This window comes from Piliocolobus tephrosceles, chromosome 3 (genome assembly GCF_002776525.5).
Source record: "Piliocolobus tephrosceles isolate RC106 chromosome 3, ASM277652v3, whole genome shotgun sequence".
In the NCBI taxonomy this organism is placed as follows: domain Eukaryota; kingdom Metazoa; phylum Chordata; class Mammalia; order Primates; family Cercopithecidae; genus Piliocolobus; species Piliocolobus tephrosceles.
Genome location: NC_045436.1, coordinates 35,296,453 through 35,318,381, shown reverse-complemented (window position 1 = coordinate 35,318,381; position 21,929 = coordinate 35,296,453). Strand labels below are relative to the sequence as shown.

The 21,929-nt window shown below is 43.2% G+C and overlaps 1 protein-coding gene across 1 annotated transcript in view; it reads right to left on the bottom strand.

Moving 5' to 3' along the window:
- Window positions 1-7,403, bottom strand: part of DCHS2 (dachsous cadherin-related 2) — a 261,718-nt gene extending 254,315 nt beyond the window's left edge. Inside the window, exon 1 of the mRNA XM_023226330.3 lies at window positions 4,926-7,403. Within this exon, the coding sequence (XP_023082098.2) occupies window positions 4,926-6,962 (2,037 nt within the window). The 5' untranslated portion in view covers window positions 6,963-7,403. The remainder of the gene's footprint in view (window positions 1-4,925) is intronic.
- Window positions 7,404-21,929: the final 14,526 nt, after the last annotated feature.

Below are 21,929 nucleotides of genomic sequence, written 5' to 3'. Positions count from 1 at the left end.
TTTAGCATAATTTCCCTAATGGGCTATGAAAATATAAATTACTTCCACAGTTGATCACTTGTAATTTATAGTTTAAAAGGTGAAGGGACCATTGATAGACATCTGGAGTTTAGTTGTTAGTGAAATCAATTTATTGTAAGATTTCAATCCTCAGAGAAGGAAAATTTTACTGATCACAACTTTCTGAAGTCCATCCTGAGTGGTTCTCTTTTGGAGAAGATCATCCCAGAAATGCATTACACATTCCTACATACACACAAAATGTTCAGCTACAGTGGAATGCATCCATGACAGGTTGTAAATAAAAATATATATAACAGAGAATCCCTGATCTACTGAATAAAGAAAACTTTCCCACCTATAAAGCTCTATATACTACTTTCTACCATGAAATACCAGTTATCTCCAATCCTTACATCCATGTGGTTTTTTTAAATGAACTGCTGGGAATATACAGGAAGAGATTATAGAAAGGCAAGGAGTGAGGGGAAGACAGAGTCTTTGGGAATGCCTCTACCACATTGAGTATGGGGTGGCACAAGAGAAAAAAAGAAAAAGAGGAATTGTCAGGAGAGAGGCAGAATGTAAGGAGACAATGGGCAATGAAAAAGATGTATGCAAGAAAGAGGAAGTGGTCAGCAGTCCAAAATGCTTCAGAGAGCATGAGGGAGGTTATGACTAAGAAAAGCCCACTGGATTTGAAAGGAACAGAGATACACGCCTCTTGAGAGGCAGAATTTAGTACAGTGATGGGAGAAGGTCAGAACACATGGAGAAGGGATGATCAGCAAGTGGGAGCCGGGCACATGTCATTCATTCACAAGGACTGACAGAGAAGGGAAGGAGATGGAGCACACAGCACTATAAGCTCTGCTAGCAAGCACCTTGCCTGTTTTGCTCGTTGCTGTCCCCAGCACCAAGAACAGTTCCTGGCATGTAATAGATACTCAGTAAGTATTTGTTGGTTGGATACTGTTGAACTCAGTCAATGTTATTGAATTCAATGAATGTTGTTGTTTGGATAAATAAATGAATTAATGAATAAATATAGTACTTGTATTTGAAGGAGTATGAAAGAATACTCTTCATGGTATCACATGTAATTCAGATCTCAATGCTGGAGTTATACTTAGTACAGACTAAGATCTGGTTATAAGGATAAAAGCTGTGAATGCAGCTAACATCAGACTTAGTGTAGGGTGGAGGATGGAGATCTTGTCTAGAGGTTGAAGTTAATCTTTTTGACAATTATCTGAGCGAAAATGGAATCTTTCAGACCAAACACGAGAACTGGAGGAAAACCTCTGGGTGTCTGCAGAGTGGAATTCCCTCTCTGCCTTGACCAAGAAGGCAGTAAGAGATTGAAAGGAACTCCTGAGGGGTGGATTGTTAAGAAGAGGCTCTCCACCTAAGACAGACAGGGACTGAGTTATTAGGAAGTCCAGACGAGTATGTACAATGTTGTAAAAACCTTTTGCAGCTAGAGGTTATCTATCTCAGTTTGCTAATGGTTCTTGTCCTCTGCATTAATTCCCTCAGTTCTGTCTCATGCTTAAAGTCTTTGAAAAGGTCTCCTCTGGGCATAAGAATATAAGAGTTCAGCCAGTACTTGGAGAGGGGAGGTGGCCAGCACCATGGTGCCAGCAGGAGCAGCAACTAGAGTGGAAGGACCCCAAACACTGGGGATGTGTAGTAACCACTAAGACAACTTGAAGTTTAAGGGTTTGTTTTTATCAGATGACATGGTATTATCTTACAGGAAATCTAGGAAAGACTTTGTTTTTCCTGGATTTCATTTTGTTTTTGTTTATTTTTGACAAAGGCAACTTGAGCAGATATAAGCTATAAAGGAGGAAAACTTCTAGATAGCAACAGAAAGAAGGTACAGTTATAAGGAATGTATGTGATGTCATTAACAAAGCCCTGGAACACAGGAGGGGTCATGAGATTCAAAGGCAAGATGGGGGAGCTGGTTTTTGAAAGTGGTATAAAGAAAGATTGAGAGAGTAGAAAGAAGGAAGACGCTTCTTTGAATCTCTTATGGAAATTAGGGGGGTAAGTCAGCTACAGGCATATGGAACACAGGAAGTTCATATAGCTGCCTTGGAGACGCTACCAGAGAACCCAGTGACTAAGAAGCTTTTGCAAATCTTGAGGGGCTAGATGGCTGGGATTTCCAGAAATTCTAGTCAGCACAATTTAATGCTGTCTGCAGCAATACTTGGCAACCTGGAAAGGTTTGTTGCAATTGTTGGAGGTGCAGTCCTACATGTAAGCCAAGTTCAGCTCACCATAATGGATCTGCCACATAGGCAGTCATAACAATGGGATAAACTCACACCTCATAGAAGAATCATCTCACGATGATAGAAACAATTCCAAAGACAGGCTTTAGTCAAAACAGTCATAATGAATCCACCCTGCTTATTTTCCTTCCAATGGAGCCAAGTTGTACTATTCATACCAAGATCTTCAGGGAGTTCCAGGTGGAAGGAATCTTAGAAGTCATCTAGTCCAACCTGGCACCTATTATGACTTTCATTTTTAGAAATCCATGGAAGAAACTATCAGTGGGCACTGGCATACCTGGCTCCTCTACATTTCTCCGCCTCCTGTGCAGTACATCTGAGGCTGCATGGCTGAGCCCTGGCTAATGTGACATTGGTGGAAGTCGTGTAAGTCACTCCCAGGCCTGGCTCTCTCACACAGAGGAGAAACAGCCAAGTTGTATCACATCAGACTCTGCTTGAGAGAGAAATATACTTTGATAATGTTAGTCACTAATATTTGTGGATTTGTCTGTTTTGTCAGCAAGCATTAATTCGTATCAAGCCACTTTTTAATAATCTAGCAACTCAGAGCTGTCAATCACTGTAAATAAAGGGATGGAGATTATCATCACCCATATACCCAAAAGATTAAAATGGTGGAAGCAGTCATGAAACCCATTTTTACTTTGCAGTAGCACCTCACTTATCTAAAGGTTATTATTTGAGACGTAATTTGCAAAGCTAAAACCTGAACTCCCTAATTGAGAACCAGAAAGTAAGCAGCAAACTTCTTAAAACAACTCAGGGTAAGAGCAAAATAAAGCTTTAGAGTTTCATTCCCTGGTAAGCTCTTCAGGCTAGATTTATTTACTCAAGTTATTTCAGAGTAAATAAATCAATCTTGGAAATTTGATTATCTCCCATCAAATAAGAAATAGGAAATTGGCCAGGCACAGTGGCTTATACCTGTAATTCCAGCACTTTGGGAGGCTGAGGTGGTAGTACAACTTGAGCCCTGGAGTTCAAGACCAGCCTGGGGAACACGGCTAGACCTCATCCCTACAAATTATTTAAAAATTAGCCAGCCATGTTGGTGCATGCCTGTGCTTGCAGCTACTTGGGAGACTGAGGTGGGAGAATCAATTTACCCTGTGAGGTCCAGGGTGCAGTAAGCCATGATTGTGCCACTGTACTCCATTTTGGGCCACAAAGTGAGAGCTTGTCTCAAAAACATAAAATAAAAAAGAAACAAATAGGAAATTGGAAGCCAAAAAAAAGGAATGGCCTGGAAGGGGGCAAAACATGCCATTCTGATAGTGAAGGAGAGATCAGGAAAACTGTAAAAGGCAACACACCCAAATCAAAAAGCAGTGTACGGTGCTCCATTTTATAAAGGATAATTGAGCCCCACTGCCCTTCAGAGTCCTGAAAGCATCATGGAAGGAGCTCAGCTCACACCTGATGTTAACTAATAAAGATGACTTCAGTCTTCCTCCAACCTTTGTAAGCTTCGAAGGAAGGTAGGAAAACGTGTAAGAAGTCTCTGGAAATGGTAACTCAAAACAGTGTCTGTGGCCGGGCGCGGTGGCTCAAGCCTGTAATCCCAGCACTTTGGGAGGCCGAGACAGGCGGATCACGAGGTCAGGAGATCGAGACCATCCTGGCTAACACGGTGAAACCTTGTCTCTACTAAAAAAAAAAAAATACAAAAAACTAGCTGTGCGAGGTGGCGGGTGCCTGTAGTCCCAGCTACTCGGGAGGCTGAGGCAGGAGAATGGTGTGAACCCGGGAGGCAGAGCTTGCAGTGAGCTGAGATGGCGCCACTGTACTCCAGCCTGGGGGACAGAGCGAGACTCCGTCTCAAAAAAAAAAAAAAAAAAAAAAACAGTGTCTGTGTATACAGCCATACACTTGGTCATTTGAAAAATTCACTTATGAGAGCTACCTTATTCCCTAGGTTGCCTCATAAAGCTGTTAAATTATATATATATGAGACATTGTTGGGTGTGGTGGCTCACCCCTATAATTCCAGCACTTTGGGAGGCTGAGGAGGGTGGATCACCTGAGGTCAGGGGTTGGAGACCAACCTGGCAAACATGGTGAAACCCCATCTCTACTAACAAAAATACAAAAATTAGCCAGGCATGGTGGCAGGCAGGAGAATTGCTTGAGCCTGGGAAAAGGAGGTTGCAGTGAGCCGAGATTGAATCACCGCACTTCAGTCTGGGCAACAGAGTGAGACTCTGTCTGGAAAAAAAAAAATCTATCTATCTATCTATCTATTTATCTATATATATGATATGATGTGAGACACTGTCAGTTGGAAGAGGTCTGATTTAGAATGGGTGGTTCCTCCTCAACCTATTTAGATGCACACATCCAGCATGAAAGAAATCAGGTTTCAATAAGATAAATCAAGATCTAAAAGTCAAGTTAAGTTGAAAGGACCTTAGAGATCATGCAGCCAAGACCCTGGCAAAAAAAGTTAGGTGACTAGAGGGCATCATTCATCTCACTATAGAGACGGAACTACAGCCAGTCTTGTATTTGAGAGCCGGAATATTTTCCTCCAGGTCACAATTTCCTAGGCCAACTCACAACCCTCTCCATGCCTTCCCAAGCCTTCAGATTGGCCCACAGGCCTGATGAACTCACCTGCAGAAAGCAGTGTCCAACCGGGGCATGCTCTGCAATGGTGGCATTGTACACCTGCCTCCAGAAGATGGGTTCATTGTCATTCACATCATCCACAGTGATGCTCACCAGGCAGGTGGCAGAGAGCGGGGGCTCTCCGAGGTCCTGGGCCACCACTCTCAGCTCCACCGCCTCCTGGACCTCTCGGTCTAGAGTCCGGATAGTGCTGATCACACCGCTTTCGGGATCAATGGCGAAAGATGGTCCACACTCTGCGGTGGGCAGAGCCTCTGGATTGCAGGGAGCCGAGAGCTGGACTAGCGTGTAGCGCAGCCAGGCGTGCTCAGTGCCTGCCTCGTCAGCATCGGAGGCGCTGACCCACATGACTACAGTGCCGGGGGCCGCGGCCTCGGACACTGAGGCCTTGTAATGCTGTTGGCTGAAGAGAGGTGGTTGGTCATTGAGGTCAGCGACCCGGAGCAGCAGCGTTTCCTGCGTGCTCAGCGGCGGGGACCCCGCGTCCGTGGCCACCAGTAGTAACTCATACAGATCGCGGCTCTCTCTGTCCAGGGGCCCCTCGACGCAAAGGAAAAATACCCCTGGGGGGCCACCGGGCCGCAACGCGAAGGTTCCCTCTCCGCCTTCCAAGGACAGCGAGATACTCTGGTCTCCAAGACCCACACTAAGCTCCCCTGTGGCCTCATCTTCTTTCTCCCAGTCACCGTCCGCATCAGACACCGAGACGCGAGCCACGTAGTCGCCCGGTCGGGCGCCTTCGGAGACACAGGCGAGGCCTCCCTCTGTGAGAAAGAGCACGTGAATTGCTGGCCGGTTGTCATTCACGTCCAGCACGGCGATAGACACGCGCACTGTGGCAACCTCAGGCTCGGCACCTCCATCGCGGGCCTCCACCACCAGCTGGTGCCAGGCCTGAGCCTCGCGGTCCAGAGGTCTCCGCAATCGCACCACGCCACTCAGCTCCTCCACCGCGAAGTAGGCCGCGTCGCCCAGTGCCCCGCCCCCGCTACCGGCCCCGGGCACTTGCCGGGCGCGGACGCTGTAACGCACGAAGCCATTGGGCCCCAGGTCGCGGTCGGTGGCGCGCACGCGGCAGATCTCGGCGCCCGGCTGGGCGTCCTCGCGCACCGCTGCGCGGTACTCGTCCTGCTCAAAGACCGGTGGGTTGTCGTTCTCATCCAGCACGCGCAGCTCCACGCTCAGGCGGCCGGTGCGCCGCGGGCGGCCGCCGTCCCATGCCTCGATCTGCAGCCGGTGCGCCGCAGCCTCCTCTCGGTCCAAGCGCCGTAGCAGCACCAGGTCTAGAGGCTCCAGGGGCGACGAGGAGCCCAGCAAAAGCGGTGACGGTAGTGGCCCCGGAGTCCCGTAGCGCAACTCGAAGAACGGGCCTGCGGGGTCCTTGGGCGGGTCGGACGGTTGCACCAGGGTGTAGCCCTGAGTGCTGAACAGTCCGGCGTCGGGGTCAAGGGCACCTGGCAGGCGGAAGGCGGTCCCTGGCGGGCTGAGCTCGGAGACGTCGAGTTGCAGGGAGTCGAATGGAAAGCGGGGCGAGTGGTCATTCACGTCGTTGACGCGAATCTCCACCTGCACCACCGCGCCCAGCAGCGTGGCGGCCACGAAGCTGTAGTGGTCCCGCCGCTCGCGGTCCAGGCGCCGCGCAGTGCGGATGATTCCGGTGTCCGGGTGCACGTGGAAGTCGTCCAGCAGCGGGGAGTCATCCGAGTCCTCCGACAGAAAGAAGCCGCTCCCCTCCTGCTGCTGCGCGGCTGGCAGCCCGGCGCGGATGTCACCGACCAGCGTGTCAGGGGGTAGCCCCTCATCTACAGAAAGGGTGAGGTTGAACAACTGGGCAGATGAGCCTGAGGCTGCCCACAGCCACACGTGCACCAAGAGCCAGAGCAAGGAGCGCTGTGTCCTGGCGCTGCTGCTGCCTGACCGCCCATGGGGTGTATCTCTCCTCCCGGGGAACAGAAGGCGCTTCCCGACGGGAGCCCCCCGCTGCTGACGCCCTTCGCCCATCTTCCGCCCACAAGGGCTCATTTCTCCGCCAGCTCCTTGGGAAGGCTCTCGGGTAACTGCCAGCTTGTGGCGGGATCGCAGAAAAATCCAGGAGCCTCTTCAGTGTCTGAGCCAGAGAAGAAAAGACTTTGTTTGGCAAACAAACCGACGGACCCAGGAATTCCCGAGGTTACATCTGCAACTGGTGAAAGCGTCCTCTGCCTGCAGCTCACGCAGACAGGGAAGCTCTGGCTGCCTCTGCCGCGGCAGCCACCTCTTCTGCCCCTGGATTTCCTTAAACGAGTCTCATCTCTTTTTCTCTCTCCTTTTATTCCTTTTACATCTGTTCCTTGTTCTACTCGGCTGGTTGTTTCCCCCCGGTAAAGTCAGGTGCATTATTTCTTTTGCCAAAAAGGAGGAGATTATTTGAAGCGCGCACACGCAAGGAGAGGATGGGGATCGGGCCGGAGTAGGGGGTGGAGTAAGGACGGGGAGGCTGGGAGTTAGGGCGCTGGGGAGTAGGGAGGGTGAGAGAGGGGAAAGGAGGGCTGCGGCCCTGTCCGCTGCTCCGGGGGCGGGGCGGCCGTTCCCCGCGGCGTCTCCGGGCGCCAGGGACCACGCGACTGCTGCTCCGACCCAGCCTCCCGACTCCCTTCACCTCCCCGCCCTGTGACGCGGCGCACAGGAGGGCGAACTCCAACCTGCGAGCCGCGCTCTGCAGCAGGGCGGAAGAAGAGCAAATGCAAAAGCACTGGGAGACGTGCTCCGCGGGGCGGGTGGGGGACGTGCAGGCGGGGCGTCTGCCTGGGCTTAGCTTGCCAAGTGATGATGGGTGCGGGGAGGTTAGGGGAGCGGCCTCTCCGCGGCCTCCCCCTCAACTCCCTTGACCGTCCCTTAGCAAGCCTGACGCTTGGCTCGCGATGAGCCGAGAAGGTAGGGGTTATCGTCACTTTGGGGTGCCAAACTTGTGTTCTCCATTTGGCGAGAAGGACTCCTGTCCGCAGCGGAAGGACCGATGGAGTCAAAAGCCGATGCACAGCTGGGGCCAGGATGGCTGCAAAGGGGAGAAGGCGGAACTTGGAAAAACCTTCCAGAAAACCCGAAAAATCTGTGGCACACATGGTGCAAACCACACTTTAGTATGCCGCGCTACTACTCAGCGACGTGTGAGCCTCTTGTCACTCCCCTCTGCCACCAGGAATGACGACAATATATCCGCCCTGAGAACGCTTTTTCTGCATTCAGCGCCATCATAACACTTCCAGGATGTTTGACGATGCTGATTGATGAGCAGAAAGCCCCGGTGGCTGGCACCCCGCAAGCCCTCAGCGCTCCACCACCACCCCTAGGCAAGGAAGTTTGCAAGCGGGACCACTCTACAGATACCACTTTCAAAACTCGCTTCTGTCTGAGCCGAACGCAAATGCCAATAAATGGCCATAGTCGCAGATTTCCCTTCAATTAACCATAATAATTGGTAGAAACCGATCAATGGCCTCTAATAAAGCATGCGTGAGAAAAGACTCTCTGGACTCAAGAATGACTGGCCATATTTAGCGAATGGTTTCTGCAATTTTGCATTTGAGCCAGATAGAAGAATTAATTTCCTTGATACTGTTTCTCTCCTTTAGGGAGGACCAAAAGCCCTGCACAGTGGTTTCTTGCAGCAACAATAAAATGCCTTTTTTAATGTGCAATGGAATTATATATAATTGCTAATCCACAGCCACACCGTTATCTCTACCTGTGACCAAATAACAAAATAATTGACTTTGTATCAGATATGTTGCTGTAAATGGGGACATTATTAATGAGAAAGCTGGGGGAAAGAAAACTGAATTTATTTTAACCATTAAAATAGTTTTAATGGTTAAATCTCTCTTTAACTATTAAAGAGATTTGTTATGTCTTTAGAGTCTTTTTATCTTCAGTCTCTGCATTCGCACCCTAACTAGTCCCTCCCCCTCCACTCTTGCCCTTTTATAAGTAATTCTTTTTTGTTTTTGCTATTGTTGTTGTTGTTGTTGCTGTTGTTGTTTTCTGAGTCAGGATCTCACTCTGTTACCCAGGCTGGAGTGCAGTGGTGCAATCATGGCTCACTGCAACCTCTGTCTCCTGGAATCAAGTGATTCCATCACCTCAGCTTCCAGAGTAGCTGGGACTCTAGGTGCCCATCACTATACTCGGCAAATTTTTATTTTATTTTATTAATTTGTTTATTTATTTTTTGGAGGGATGAGGTCTCACTATATTGCCCAGGCTGGTCTCAAACTCCTGGGGCCACACAATCCTCCTGCCTAGGCCTCCCAAAGTGCTGGGATTACAGGCTTGAGCCACAGCAACTGGCCTATAAGTAATTCTTGAACGAGCATCTGGATTAATGTTTTTAAAGCTGTCTCAAATCATATTACCTCCTGCTTAGAACCTGAAACGACTCCACTATACTTAGATTATAATTCAGACTCCTTCAATCAAAGTCCTTTTAATAGTACAGGATCCTATCCATCTTTCTGACCTTGCCTCATACCACCACTCTGGACTCAGCCATCTGCCTTCATTTTGATCTTGTACCTTTGAATTGTTAGAACTTTCCATGCCTCGGAGTTCTTTTTTCTGCTTTGAAACGATCTAGCTCATTCTCATTCAGGTCTCAACTCCAATGCCCTCTGTTAGGAAAGATCTTCCCTAATCACCCTGCCTCAGATAGCCTTTCCACCATAAACCCTATATCCTTTCAGTATATTTCATTCACAGCACCTATCAGCATCTGAAATCAACTTGCTTTTTTCATCTGTTTATTAGATTATCATAACCTCAAAACCCTCATTCTGCTTTATCTCAGCACCTAGAACAGTACCTAGCATGTAGTGTGTCTTTATTTACTAAATATGTGTTGGACAGATGGTTGGCTGAACCTATGGGTAAGTGAATGGATTTGTCTGTTAAAGTATGGCTTCAAACTTTAACAGTTTGAAGCCATAACCAAGAATGAATTGGTCATGAGAATCTTCACTGTGATGAATTCTATCTTTGCAATCTTATTCATCTTAATTATTTCATAGGGCTTCTTCAACTTATTTTTCAGCCTCATCAACTTACTTTGTAAACCATTGTATGAGTCTGTTCTTGCATTGCTATAAAGAACCTGAGACTGGGTAATTTATAAAGAAAAAAAGTTTAATTGGCTTATGGTTCTGCAGGCTGTACAGGAAGCATGGCAGGATCAGCTTCTGGGGAGGCCTCAGGAAAGTTACAGTCATAGCAGAAAGCAAAGGGGAAGCAGGCAGGAGGAAGAAAACGAATGGGGAGATGCTATACACTTTTAAGCAAACACATCTCATAAGAATTCACTCACTATCATGATGACAGCATCAGGGGATGGTGCTAAACCATTCATAAGAAACTGCCTCATGAACCAGTCACCTCCCACCAGGTCCCACCTTTAACACTGGGGATTACCATTCAACATGAGATTTGGGCAGGGACACAGATCCAAACCATATCAACCATATTGTTAACAAATATTTACTTGAGTCCAAAAATAAAGGAAAAGAAGCATCTTTTACTGCATCTTTCACTGACACATTCTTTGTAAACAGTGGTTTAGTTTAGAAACAGTGGAAAACAAATGGAAAATCAAGAACTTCAGACATCTATTTTCCCATTAGTTCTAAAGCTTTATATTCCAAGCATGTGCAATTCAAGGTCTCCTGTCCATTTCACAATTACCCTTCATTGAATGTCCTGAATGTCCTTAATTATAGAATTAAGAATTCAATTTTGTAAAGTAAGAGAAATAAGAGCATTTCTCAGATATGTGAAAAATAATTTTAGATAATACAGAAGCCAACAGCCTGCAAGAAATCGGTCAAGGTCTGATCCTTATAAGGGAAGCATCATGGTGTAACTGGCCAGTTTTAGCTTTGAAGTTGGAAAACCCTTAATCTGCTCTATAATTTGGGGCGAGTTATTTAAATCTTAAGCCTTAGAGTTTCCTCCTTTCTAAATTGGGGATGATACATCTAATTTACAGGAATGCCATGGGCGTTAAATGAAGCAATATATGTGGATTGGTACATAGAATGCATGTGGTAAATAGTATTTTTCTTGCCCTCTGTTGTTTGTATGATGAAATGCTTTAGGAGTGAATTATTTTGGAATTCTCAGTAATATCAAACTCTGACTTCTTAGCCCCCCCAGAGTGTGTGAAGGGGAAGGATATAAAATTCCCACTATCTAGCTGGATACAGTGGCTCATGCCTGTAATCCCAGCACTTTCAGAGGCCAAGGCAGGAGGATTGCTTGAGTCCAGGAAGTAAAAACCAGCCTGGGCAATGTGGCAAGACCCTCTCTCAACAAAAAAAATTAAAAATAGCCAGGCACACTGATGCATACCTGTAGTCCCAGCTATTCAGAAGGCTGAGATGCCAGGGTGGCTTGAACCCAAGACATTGAGCTGTGTCATTGCCATTGCACTCCAGCTTGGATGACAGAGTGAGAGCCCATCTCAAAAAAAAAAAAAAAAAAAAAAAAAACTCAAAACTCTCCAGTATTGTAAACAGAAACTTTGGACAAAAAGGCTCAAGGCATTTCTTCATTTTGTGTTATGCAGTTTAAGTAATACAGGAAGTCCATCTTCAGAAACATTTTCCCACAGACTGTAGGTAGCCCTCAGCTCTGTAATAATTTAAATAGTGTAGTTACTAAATCCTCAAAGCAGTGTTCAAAGCACCTCACATCAACCTTTTAGGAAAGGAGTCATAAAAAGTATTCCCATCTTACAGATGAGGAAACTGAGGTTCAGGAGCATTACTAGTCATGTGACCAAAGTCCCACAGGTAGTAGAATTGGAACCTGAACCCAGTTTTACTCCAGTGTTTGTGGTGTTCACTGGTCATTTACTGTCTTCATGATTTTCTTTAATAAGATTTCTTCTGAATTCTTTATGAAATCAGTACAGTGATAAAGTGAGTTTTGGAAAGACCTGGGAGAACTACAGAAGGAGGAACTTGTGAGCATGTAGGTGGGAGTGGTGGGGAGGCACAAGAGAATAGTCACAAGTCAGTACTTGAAAATGCAACAACAACCAAAAAACCAACTCCGTACTTAGAAATGGTACTTAAAGGCCAGTAAGGAGAATCCTGTGACATGGAGGGTTCCTTCCCAACTTCTCACCCATGGGGATAGTCCTCTGAGGGTTAAGAAGGGTGCATGACACCAGGAAGCCCCCATACTCCCTTGACTCACATGCCATCTTTCTGTAAATGTTTGAGCCAGAGTGTTTGGAGCTTGTGATGGTTAAATGTGATGTGTCAAGTTGGCCAAGGCTACGGTGCCCACATTGTTTGGTGAAATACTGGTCTAGATGCTGCTAGGAAGGTTATGTCATGCTGGGAAGAACCCTAACTAATATAGAGCTTTGTGGAAGTGGAGATGATCTAGTATTTAATAGTATGGCCAGTATTTAGAATCTACATATATTTTGTGTTCTTAAAGTTTTTAAAATCAGAATCCTGGACATAATAGGGATCCTAATAAGTAATCAAGTACATCTTTCTGTCTTAGTTCTAAGCCACCCAAAAGAAATGATAGTCTTTTCCTTTTTTCCAACATTGAGAACCAATTCTCCACATGCCTGTATGATATTCTCAACTCCACACAATATGATCACATTTTACAGATTATGAATCTCTGATTTGAATATCAACATACAGTTATTTACTTTGATTTTTGGGAAGATGAAGAAAAACTGGTCAATAATTTTTTATGCCAACACTTCATCATATAGTTGAAGGGAAGTATAACAAGGCTTATCGTTAAGTTTGTTTTATCATACTATATTGAATCATAGTTCCAGATCTAGTAGAAGCTGGAATGTAGAAGTGCATATACCAAAGTTGTCCCTGCTTTTGAAAATTGTGGTATATGCAGATCTCAGACCCCCTAGCTAAGGTAATTCCTGTCTAATTTCCCCTTTTCTCTCCTATCTTGCTTATTCTCCTTCCCAATGCTTGGTAAGGCAGACCAACTTCTCCCCATTCCCTCCAACAGACTCAGGATGGCCTACAAAGGCCAATCAAACCTGTTCAACCACATAGCCTCTACAATTTGGCTTTTCTAATTCTGTCTTTGGCACATGCCTTTTGTAAAAGCTTTTCTTTAGATGAAATAATCCCAGCTCCTCATTCCCCCAACCCTTTAATCATTTTGTTTCTGTTCTCTGAACTCTTTCCAGTTTTCCTATATATTGTATCAGATGTGGAAACCAAAACCACACACCATTTTCTAACAGGGTCTATGCACTGCCAAACCTGGGAAGGCTGACTTACTACTTCAATCAGAAATTGAAGCCAAGTCCAAAAGGTTAACAAGTGGATGTTGGAACTGGTGTGATACCCCCATTCCAATAAAGCAACACTTGCTGGGTTGGTAATTATTCAGTGTGGAAAGGTAATCTACTTGCTTTCACATAAAAGAATTTTTAGAATATTCATGTGTTTGTATAAGACAGCATGAAAGATAAAGCTGGTGAAAAAAAGATAAATAGCATTGGATCCTGCCCATATTTTTCTAAGTGCTATTGTTCTTTGTGAGAAGTTAAGGAAGCCGATCCGTTTCCTGGGACAAAGTAAAGTTCATTGAAATATATATACATAATATATGTTATAATAATTCCAGGCAAGAGAAAGCAAAGGAAATACCCAGGACCCTGCCAATCCCACAAATATTCAGTGAGAAAAACACCTGGATTCTCCCCAAGCCACAGCTGTTTAGTTGGAAAATGCCTGGTTCCCATTGAATCAAGGCAGTCAGGAAAAAGAGCCACATCCGGCCGAGTGTGTCTACTGCGTACGATGCACACACATGAATCCTATTTGATCAAGACACAGTTATTTTGGAAATAAATAGATCCTGCTGGATTCAAGCACAGTTCATGACTAGCACACACAGATGGGGGTGTGCTGAGTGCAGATATTATCTATGAGAAACTCCAATACACAGATATTTGGTAAGGAAACTTATGCCATAGGTTTCTGGGCTCTGTTACTATCTTGGTTAATTCTCTCCTGGAACATATGTGGGTATGGCAGTGCTAGACCTTGATTAAGGTTGCTTGTATCACCAAGATCTGAGTGTGTCCACCCAGATTCTTTAGGTTGAGCAGCGAGTATGTGTAAAAAGAAATGCAAAATTGATAAGTCAATCTTGTTTTCCCTTAGTATACAATCAACAATATCGTAGCATAATCACAATAGGAAAGTTCCAGGACTTTCTGAACATACGTGAATTAGGAAAAAGCCTATATCTCTATCATCACAATGTACACTTTCCACATATTCCCATCTTTTCCTTTATTGGCATAAATTTCTATTGTGTCCAATGGACACATTTTCACTACATTTTCCAAATAACTTCTCATCGATCCATTATTTTAAAAAACCACTGTTGGCCCTGAAATTAACCTGAAAATTAGGCAAATATTTCCAATGAATTAAGCAATCATTATACTTAAAATTTACCTACTTTAAAGCATACAGAGGTTTCTTATTGTGAACATAATTTATAAGGACTGAGTCAGTGCTTAATCCCTTTAAGGGTGTTTTTAGTTTGCTATCCAAAATCAATCTGAGGAGAGGACCTGGTTTTGAGAAATCACAGACTTCACATCTGAGGGCTCTAGAATCCTGAGGCCTTGGGAGAGTTTCTTTTACCCAATTACTTGCTCCAGAAATCAGGAGAAGTTATGGCGGAAACAGCTTCATGAATTCAGTTCTCCTCGTCTTTCCTCTGTTGATTGCCAGTTCCTTATTTCCCATAACTCTTTGTATCTCAGTGCAAAAAAAAAAAAAAAGGAGAGAAGGAAAAATAGAGGAATAATATTGCAGAAGCTTCTAGCCTCAAAGGATACATTCAATTAATAAACTATAATCTTTCAGGAAAGCAAGCCTAAATCCCCTGGTCAACAATGTCCATTCTGACCACTGCACATTGAGTGTTTTAGCCATCAAGCTGACCTCCAGGGTATCTGCAGTAGCATTACTGCATGTGCAGGAGCTTCTCTTCAAACACAGCTTCCTGTGTTTGCAAATATATATGTGTAATTTTTTTTCCTCTGGCTTCATGGACTTTTATCCCCGACCCTGTACTTTTTTTTTTTTTTTTTTAGTTAATGTAGCTTCCATGTTTTTGCTGTGTGCTTTATCTTGAAAATCCTTTTTGAAGGCCTCCAGTCTCTCTTCTCATGCATTTTTATCCCCAGTCTGCCCTGTTTCACCTGTGGGCTTTATTCACTGTTCTTCCTTCTGTTAAGCCCTAGTTTCTTATCCAGGCATAACGGGGAAGCTTAAAAATAGCCATAAAAAAATGTAGTTAAGAAGAGATGCTTTAAAGCTCAAATGATAAAGCCCTTTATGGGGCACAGATGAATGTTAAATGCTGGGAAGCAAACACCAGTAATCAGAGATGTAATCGTTCATTTTTGAGCAAGTGCATCGTGCCGCCCAAGAGGAAAAAGGCAGAGCTGTAAACGGCTGCAGAGTGGCCACAGCTGCCAATCCTTGAACTTTGCAGGTGCCCAGAGTGAATGATTCCAGGAACTCAGCTCTCCTTCTGCAAGAATATCACCAGCAGAAAAGCCATATTCACAAATCAAGGAAACCTGAAGGATTATTCTAGACCTAATCTCCAGAGTCCCCTGTGGTAGGCAGAATAATTCCTCCTCCCCCACACCCGCAAAGAGGTCTTCGTCATAATCCACTGCGCCTGTAAATGCGTTACTTTACTTGACAAAAGGGACTTTGCAGGTGTGATTAAGTTAAGGAATTTGAGATGTGGAGATTATCTAGGCGGACCCAGTGTAATCCCAGGGGGCCTTAAAAGCGAAAAGGGGAGGAAGGAAAGTCAGAGTCAGAGGAGATGGGACAAGTGGTTGGAGTGAAGGAGCCGTGAGCCAAAGAACTCAGGCAGTGTCTCAAAGCTGGCCAAGGCAAGGAATTTGATTCTCCCCAGAGCATCCAGAAGGAACACGGTTCTGACAACACCTTGATTCTGGCCCGGTGAGACCTATGTGGGACTTCTAGCCTACAGAACTGTAAGATAATACATTTGTGTTGTTTTAAGCCACTAAATTTGTGATAATTTGTTACAGCAGTCGCAGGAAATTAATACACCCCTTGGCAGTGCTGAGACCAGTTTTTCCTCTTCCCTGAATTCTCTGAAGTAAATATTCACATTCCTAGTGCCATTGTTCCCTCTGGAACATGAACATTTACGTTCTCATTGAAAAGAAGACAGAAATTATCACAGCATCAGTTTTTGCCTCCAGCCAATCTCAAGAGATCAGTTCCTGCTGGAAATTTGGGCATATTCCTTTCATAGAAAGTGTCTCTCAACAATGTCAAGATGAAGTTTTTCTTTGATTTGAATGCATTATTCAAAGCTCTGTCTTCGTAAAAATGTTTTTAGAAAGAAAAAAACTGTCACAAAACAACAGTCTTGTTTAAAAGGCTAAAGATACCCTATGTAAATAATATATAATCATGATTGTCAAAACTTTAACTAGATGTGATTTGGGGATAATATTGAGTTAGCCATAATTTATCAGAGGGAGAGAATAGAGTCTTTGGGAAAGCGAGAGTCAAGGACAAAAAGGTTCTGTTTAAATCAAAGGGCTTGACCCACAGCCAGAAAATGGGGTTCTAGTTGTACTGTGGAGAGAAATAAATCCCAACTGTGGAAACAAATCTACGTGCTGTATAATGGGCCATGAAATCTATTCAATGGGAGTCACTGGCTCCAGAGGTGGGAACCTGCTAGTGTGTACACAAAGAATCTGTTTCTTTTCATCTCCTCATACTCAAATGGAAATGTGGTGGTTTCCAAACTTTTCTGACCTACCTTAAATAATATATTTTATATCATAGCCACATATATACATATACAATGTAATTAAAACAATCGTTTCATGACATCTTACCCTTCCAATGTGAGCTATATCCTGATATTTCCTAATTCTTATTGTTATTTTTCATGGGTGTTCATTCATTTATTTATTTTTCAGTTTTAAAATGCTAGTCAGGACCAACTAAGTGGTCATGACTTGGAGTTTGAAAACATGGCTTAGTAGGACTATTATCAAGAAAGTACGTATTTTCTTTCAGTTGTAGTAGTAACAGTTATTCATTATTACCTAGCAACTTCAAACAAAATGATAGCTTGGAACTGAATACCTTTAAGGTCTAAGTCTATAATTTGTAGTTTTTCATCAAAAGAAGTATTACTTTATCTAAGTAAATAATAAAATAATAAAATAAAGCAATGACTAATAACTTGAAACCTCTCCAGCAAGTTTGTTTAATTTTAAAAAATGGTTTTACTAAGATAATTCTGATTCTGTTTTGGTCTTCAATGATTAATTCTAAACCCCAAACATGTCTTTCTAATCAAAATCAGGAATTATTGAAATTTTTGCCATACCTTTTTTGTCACATTGTTCATTGGTGTTTCTGAATTTTGATTTCAGGAGTTGGGGAACTAGAATCACTCCTAAGGGAAAAAGCATTTTGAGTCACTTCCAGAGAGTGTTTTGATTTATGCTCTAGCCAATATCCCCTTGAAATTCTCCTCCCCTTCTCATCACTAATATTGCTGAAGGCAGGTGAAGCTAGTGTCCTAAGACTCACAGAGAAACTGCTCACTTTCACTTTGTTTTTAACAATTATGCTGCACAACACACTTCTCAGATTCTTGCCTGTAAAATAAAAGTGACACTGAACTCTCAGGGCTGAAGAATAGCTAATACACTGTGCTAACCCTTCAGAGATGCAAAACAATAGCAATCACTCATCAGTTTGCTGAGAGGTGACAGATTCCAATTTCCTATTTTCCAGAGACACTCTCCTCATTACCAAGCAAAACCAGACTGGTTAACTTGCCCAAGATCTACAGCTTGCTGCAGTGATCTCATCGGTCTGTGTCCCTGATGGGAACTCAAGCAGGTGGTGTGGAGAGCAGCGAGATGACATATGGAGACATATTGCCTAAATAGGCTGATCCACCAGGCCAACTAATTTTCCTTCTGAGAAGAGCAATTATTTTAAATTGCCCTATATCAAAATGACTTTGTTCTTGCCACTAAAATATAATGTCAATAAACTATAATGTAAATGAGTGCCTCCTGTTACTTTGATTTTTAAAAATTAAAGATTAAAAAAATTAAGAAGAAGAAGCAGAGCCCACATTGCTTTATTTAGAATTAAGACAGGATCACAATTCAAGGCTTTACAACATTAAGCTGGGATGTGTAACTCACACTATTTTAGAAGCCTTTTGATGGTATCACAAAACTACTCTGTAACTTTGTTTTTACATTGTATTAATTCTGTTGAAAAGTGTTCTTTTGTGTGAAAGAACATGGTCTCTTATAGAAAGTGATAGACACAAAAATAAGGATGCTGGAAAGTAGATGTTGGATACAGGAGAGATAAAAAAACTAACCTGCCCAATCTGTCTAGAACCAGAACTTAGGCTGGTTCAATCAAACACTCCTTATGAAAGAAATGCATTCAGAATTCCAAATAAGAGTTTTGAAGGAAAATTGTAATATCTGTATTTAGATTTAGCAGCCCTAAAGGGAAATAGGGTGTTGATTTATGAAACTGAGAGAAATTATGAGCAGCTGGAACATTAAGGGCACATTGTCAGAGGGAGTTTTCATTGCCAATTTGGAATGAAGTTCCAGAACAGTCCAGAGCCATGATTTAAACACATAAGATCTTACAAGCCCCAATCTAGTTAATTTTAGCATGTATAATATCTAATCCTTGGATTATTTGATTGATAGAGCCATTAAAGACACAGCAGTTAAAAGTAGATACAGAATGTAATTAAATTTTATTACATTTTAGTTTTTTTCTTTAGAGATAACCATTTTTTAACTTATGATGAGAGATTTTTGAAATAAAAGACATTTTAACAGAATGACTGAGTTAGAGAGCTTAACTATCAAACTACAAAGCTGTTCTCAAGGTAAAGTATCTAAATGCATATACGTTTCCTCATGAGAGCTGAGTTTGCAGCAGAGACATAAAACAATAAGAAGAAAGTCTCAGGGTAGACAAAGACATAATTATCTTCTATATTATTGAATAAATACATTACAGCATAATAAATCATCTTAACCCCTTTTTCTTCAAACTCAGATAAAAATTGTTTTCCCAGCTTCTTGCAAAGAGCTTCCAAATAATACATCCATTCCTGATCTCTTTGTTTTCTCCCAGAAATCTTTAAATCAAATCAAGATAAGCAGTTTAAACCATTGAATTCGTTCTGTCATCTTTAAGGATTTTCTCTAACATTACTCTTCATTTGTCTGGACAAACAAGTTACCTGGGGTTGTGGAGAACCCTATCATCTCCCTACACAAGAGGAAGATCATTTGGGGTATATTAGACTACCACAAGGGGGAGTGAGAGTCAAATATTTTCAGCTGGGATTTCAGAAGGAAACCATCCTGACCTGTGAAGTATTTGTATTAGAATTCAAGGAAGAATCTGGTGGAGAAGGTCCCTTCCCTGGAAGAACCCAGGATCTAGTAAGGAAGTAGGTAACAAAAATTAATTACATTAGAAGACAAATAATGCTGTGGGAATAAAGACTTACGGAACCTAGAAGAAAGCTTCGCTTTCATTAATATCCAATCTGGCTAACAGAGTTCATTGCTTCAACCGTCTCTTAGCATCATACCTTAATATCCTTGGTACCTAGTCCTTCCAAGACATCATCCGCTTCCACAGCTCCACGTTCCCCACATCCTTTTGGATTAATCCAAACAAGTTTTTCCTTTTGTTTGGCCTTCCTTGAGATGCTCCCTGCTCCTGTGGGTAACTCTCCTTTCCTTCTGTGTCTCGCCGCTGCTGTTTTTTTCCTGCAACAGCACTTATCACTTTCTAAAATGAATATCTTTGTTGAGTTACCTGTTTATGGTTCACTTCTCTCTAAAATGTATGATTGTGGTGAATTTTATTCACTTCTCTGTCCTCAGTGCCTACAACAACATTGACTGAATTTATGAATTCATGCAAACTGAAATCATTTTAAATCTATAGGTTCCAATCCCAAATGGGTCCCCACCACTGTTCAACAAAGCTTTAGTCAACAAATTCCTTTCCTTGAGTTATAAGAACCTCCTTCACCACTGTTAAAAATTCACTTCAGCAAACGATCTGGTCCTTCACACCCCAGTGGCAGCCCCCCTAAGGACCTCATGGGTTTAGGGATATTTAGGGTACTGTCTGATCTGTCTCATAGTTAGCATCTCTGCTGCACTAGGCAGGGTTTCCTAGTCTCTCTTTTAAATGCTTCTCCTGTGGCTTTTACATAAAACCATTCTTTCTTGGTTTTCGTTCCTCAGACCTGCTGGATCAAAATCTCCACAGACAAGACCCAAGTGTGTGTGTGTGTGTGTGTGTGTGTGTGTGTGTGTGTGTGTGTGTGTATTTCAAAACAGAGTCTTGCTGTGTCACTTCACCCAGGTTGGAGTGCAGTGGCACAATCGTGGCTCATTGCAGCCTTGATCTGCTGGGCTTAAGTGATCCTCCCACCTCAGCCTCCCAATAGCTGGGTCTACAGGCATGAGCCGCCATGCCCATCTAATTTTTTTTATTTTTATCTTTTTAGTAGAGATAAAATCTCACTGTGTTGCCCAGGCTGGTCTCAAACTCTTGAGCTCAAGCGATCCTCCCAGCTCAGCCTCCCAAAGTGAGAGGATTACAGGCATGAGCCACTGTACCTGGCCTGTGTGGTTTTTGTTTTAAGAGCCACTGATACCCAGATAACTTTCTCTGGATTTCTTCTCTTCTCCTTTTCTTGTCCAGGTATAGCTTTAAACTTAGTAACTGGGTAAAAGCCAAAGTAAAGTTATAGGGGGCTAGGCTGGGGGGGGACACATTTTGCCTTAAAACTGCTTTTGCATGACAAACACGTCTCTTTTATTTGGATTACATGTTTCCAGATCATTACAAACAGGAAATTTTAATCAAGATGCCCATATACACAGCTTACAGAAAGGCAATTGTAAGATGCATGTATTCAATATTTATATAAGTTTCAGAAAATATTAGTTGCCATATAGAAGAATATTGCTATGCCATGGTGATTATAATTTGGGGGAAAATCATTTGAAGGGATGATGCCTCAGAAGGACCAGGTCCCAAGGATGTTAAGGAATATTGCTAAGAGATGGGGTGTCCCCACTATTGACACCCCTCATTTGCCCACTCTCTTAGCTTCAGCTTCCTACCTAGACCCCAACAATACTCAAATCTATGACTTTAAGATCACACAGCCTCTTTCTCCCTCAAATGTGAGTTCCTAATTCTCAGTGGATGACGAATCTTTTTCAACTGATATTTAACAGGCCCCATTGGTATACCACTTTCTCTCCTAAACTTCCTTTCTTTCACTGAGTCCAATGGACTATATTTTTTATTTAATTTTTTCTCCATCTTTCCACCATTTCTTGAATCTGGATAATCAAGTCTTGTTTAAATGATTGGAATTGCTTTTTGGCAAGTCAGCCTACCTCTAATACTAAACATGTTCGCTCCCCCCACTGAAAAACTACTAAATACTTCCATAGTTATCTTTCCAAAGAGACAATCTGATTATTTCTACTACCATCCCCTCTTGTTTTAAAAGCCTTCAGTGGCTCTCCCATTAAGGGCTAGAGTCAAATCTCCTTATTCCTGCACGCAATGTCCTTTGTGATCAGACCTCAGTTCACTTCCCAGGCTCATCACCCTCCTGTCCTCCCCAGGCCTTTACCAGCTCTCACTACGTGAGAGTTTGAGAAGATGTCACTAAATTGTAGCCTTTCAAATGCCTTCAACTCCTAGGCATGGGCTTATGCCTCCAAAAATGCAAAGTAACAAAATGTGGAAAATAATCAGTTTATTTTATTTTCTGGTTGGTTTTATTTCACATGCTGAGGTTCTTCTAAATTTATTCTGG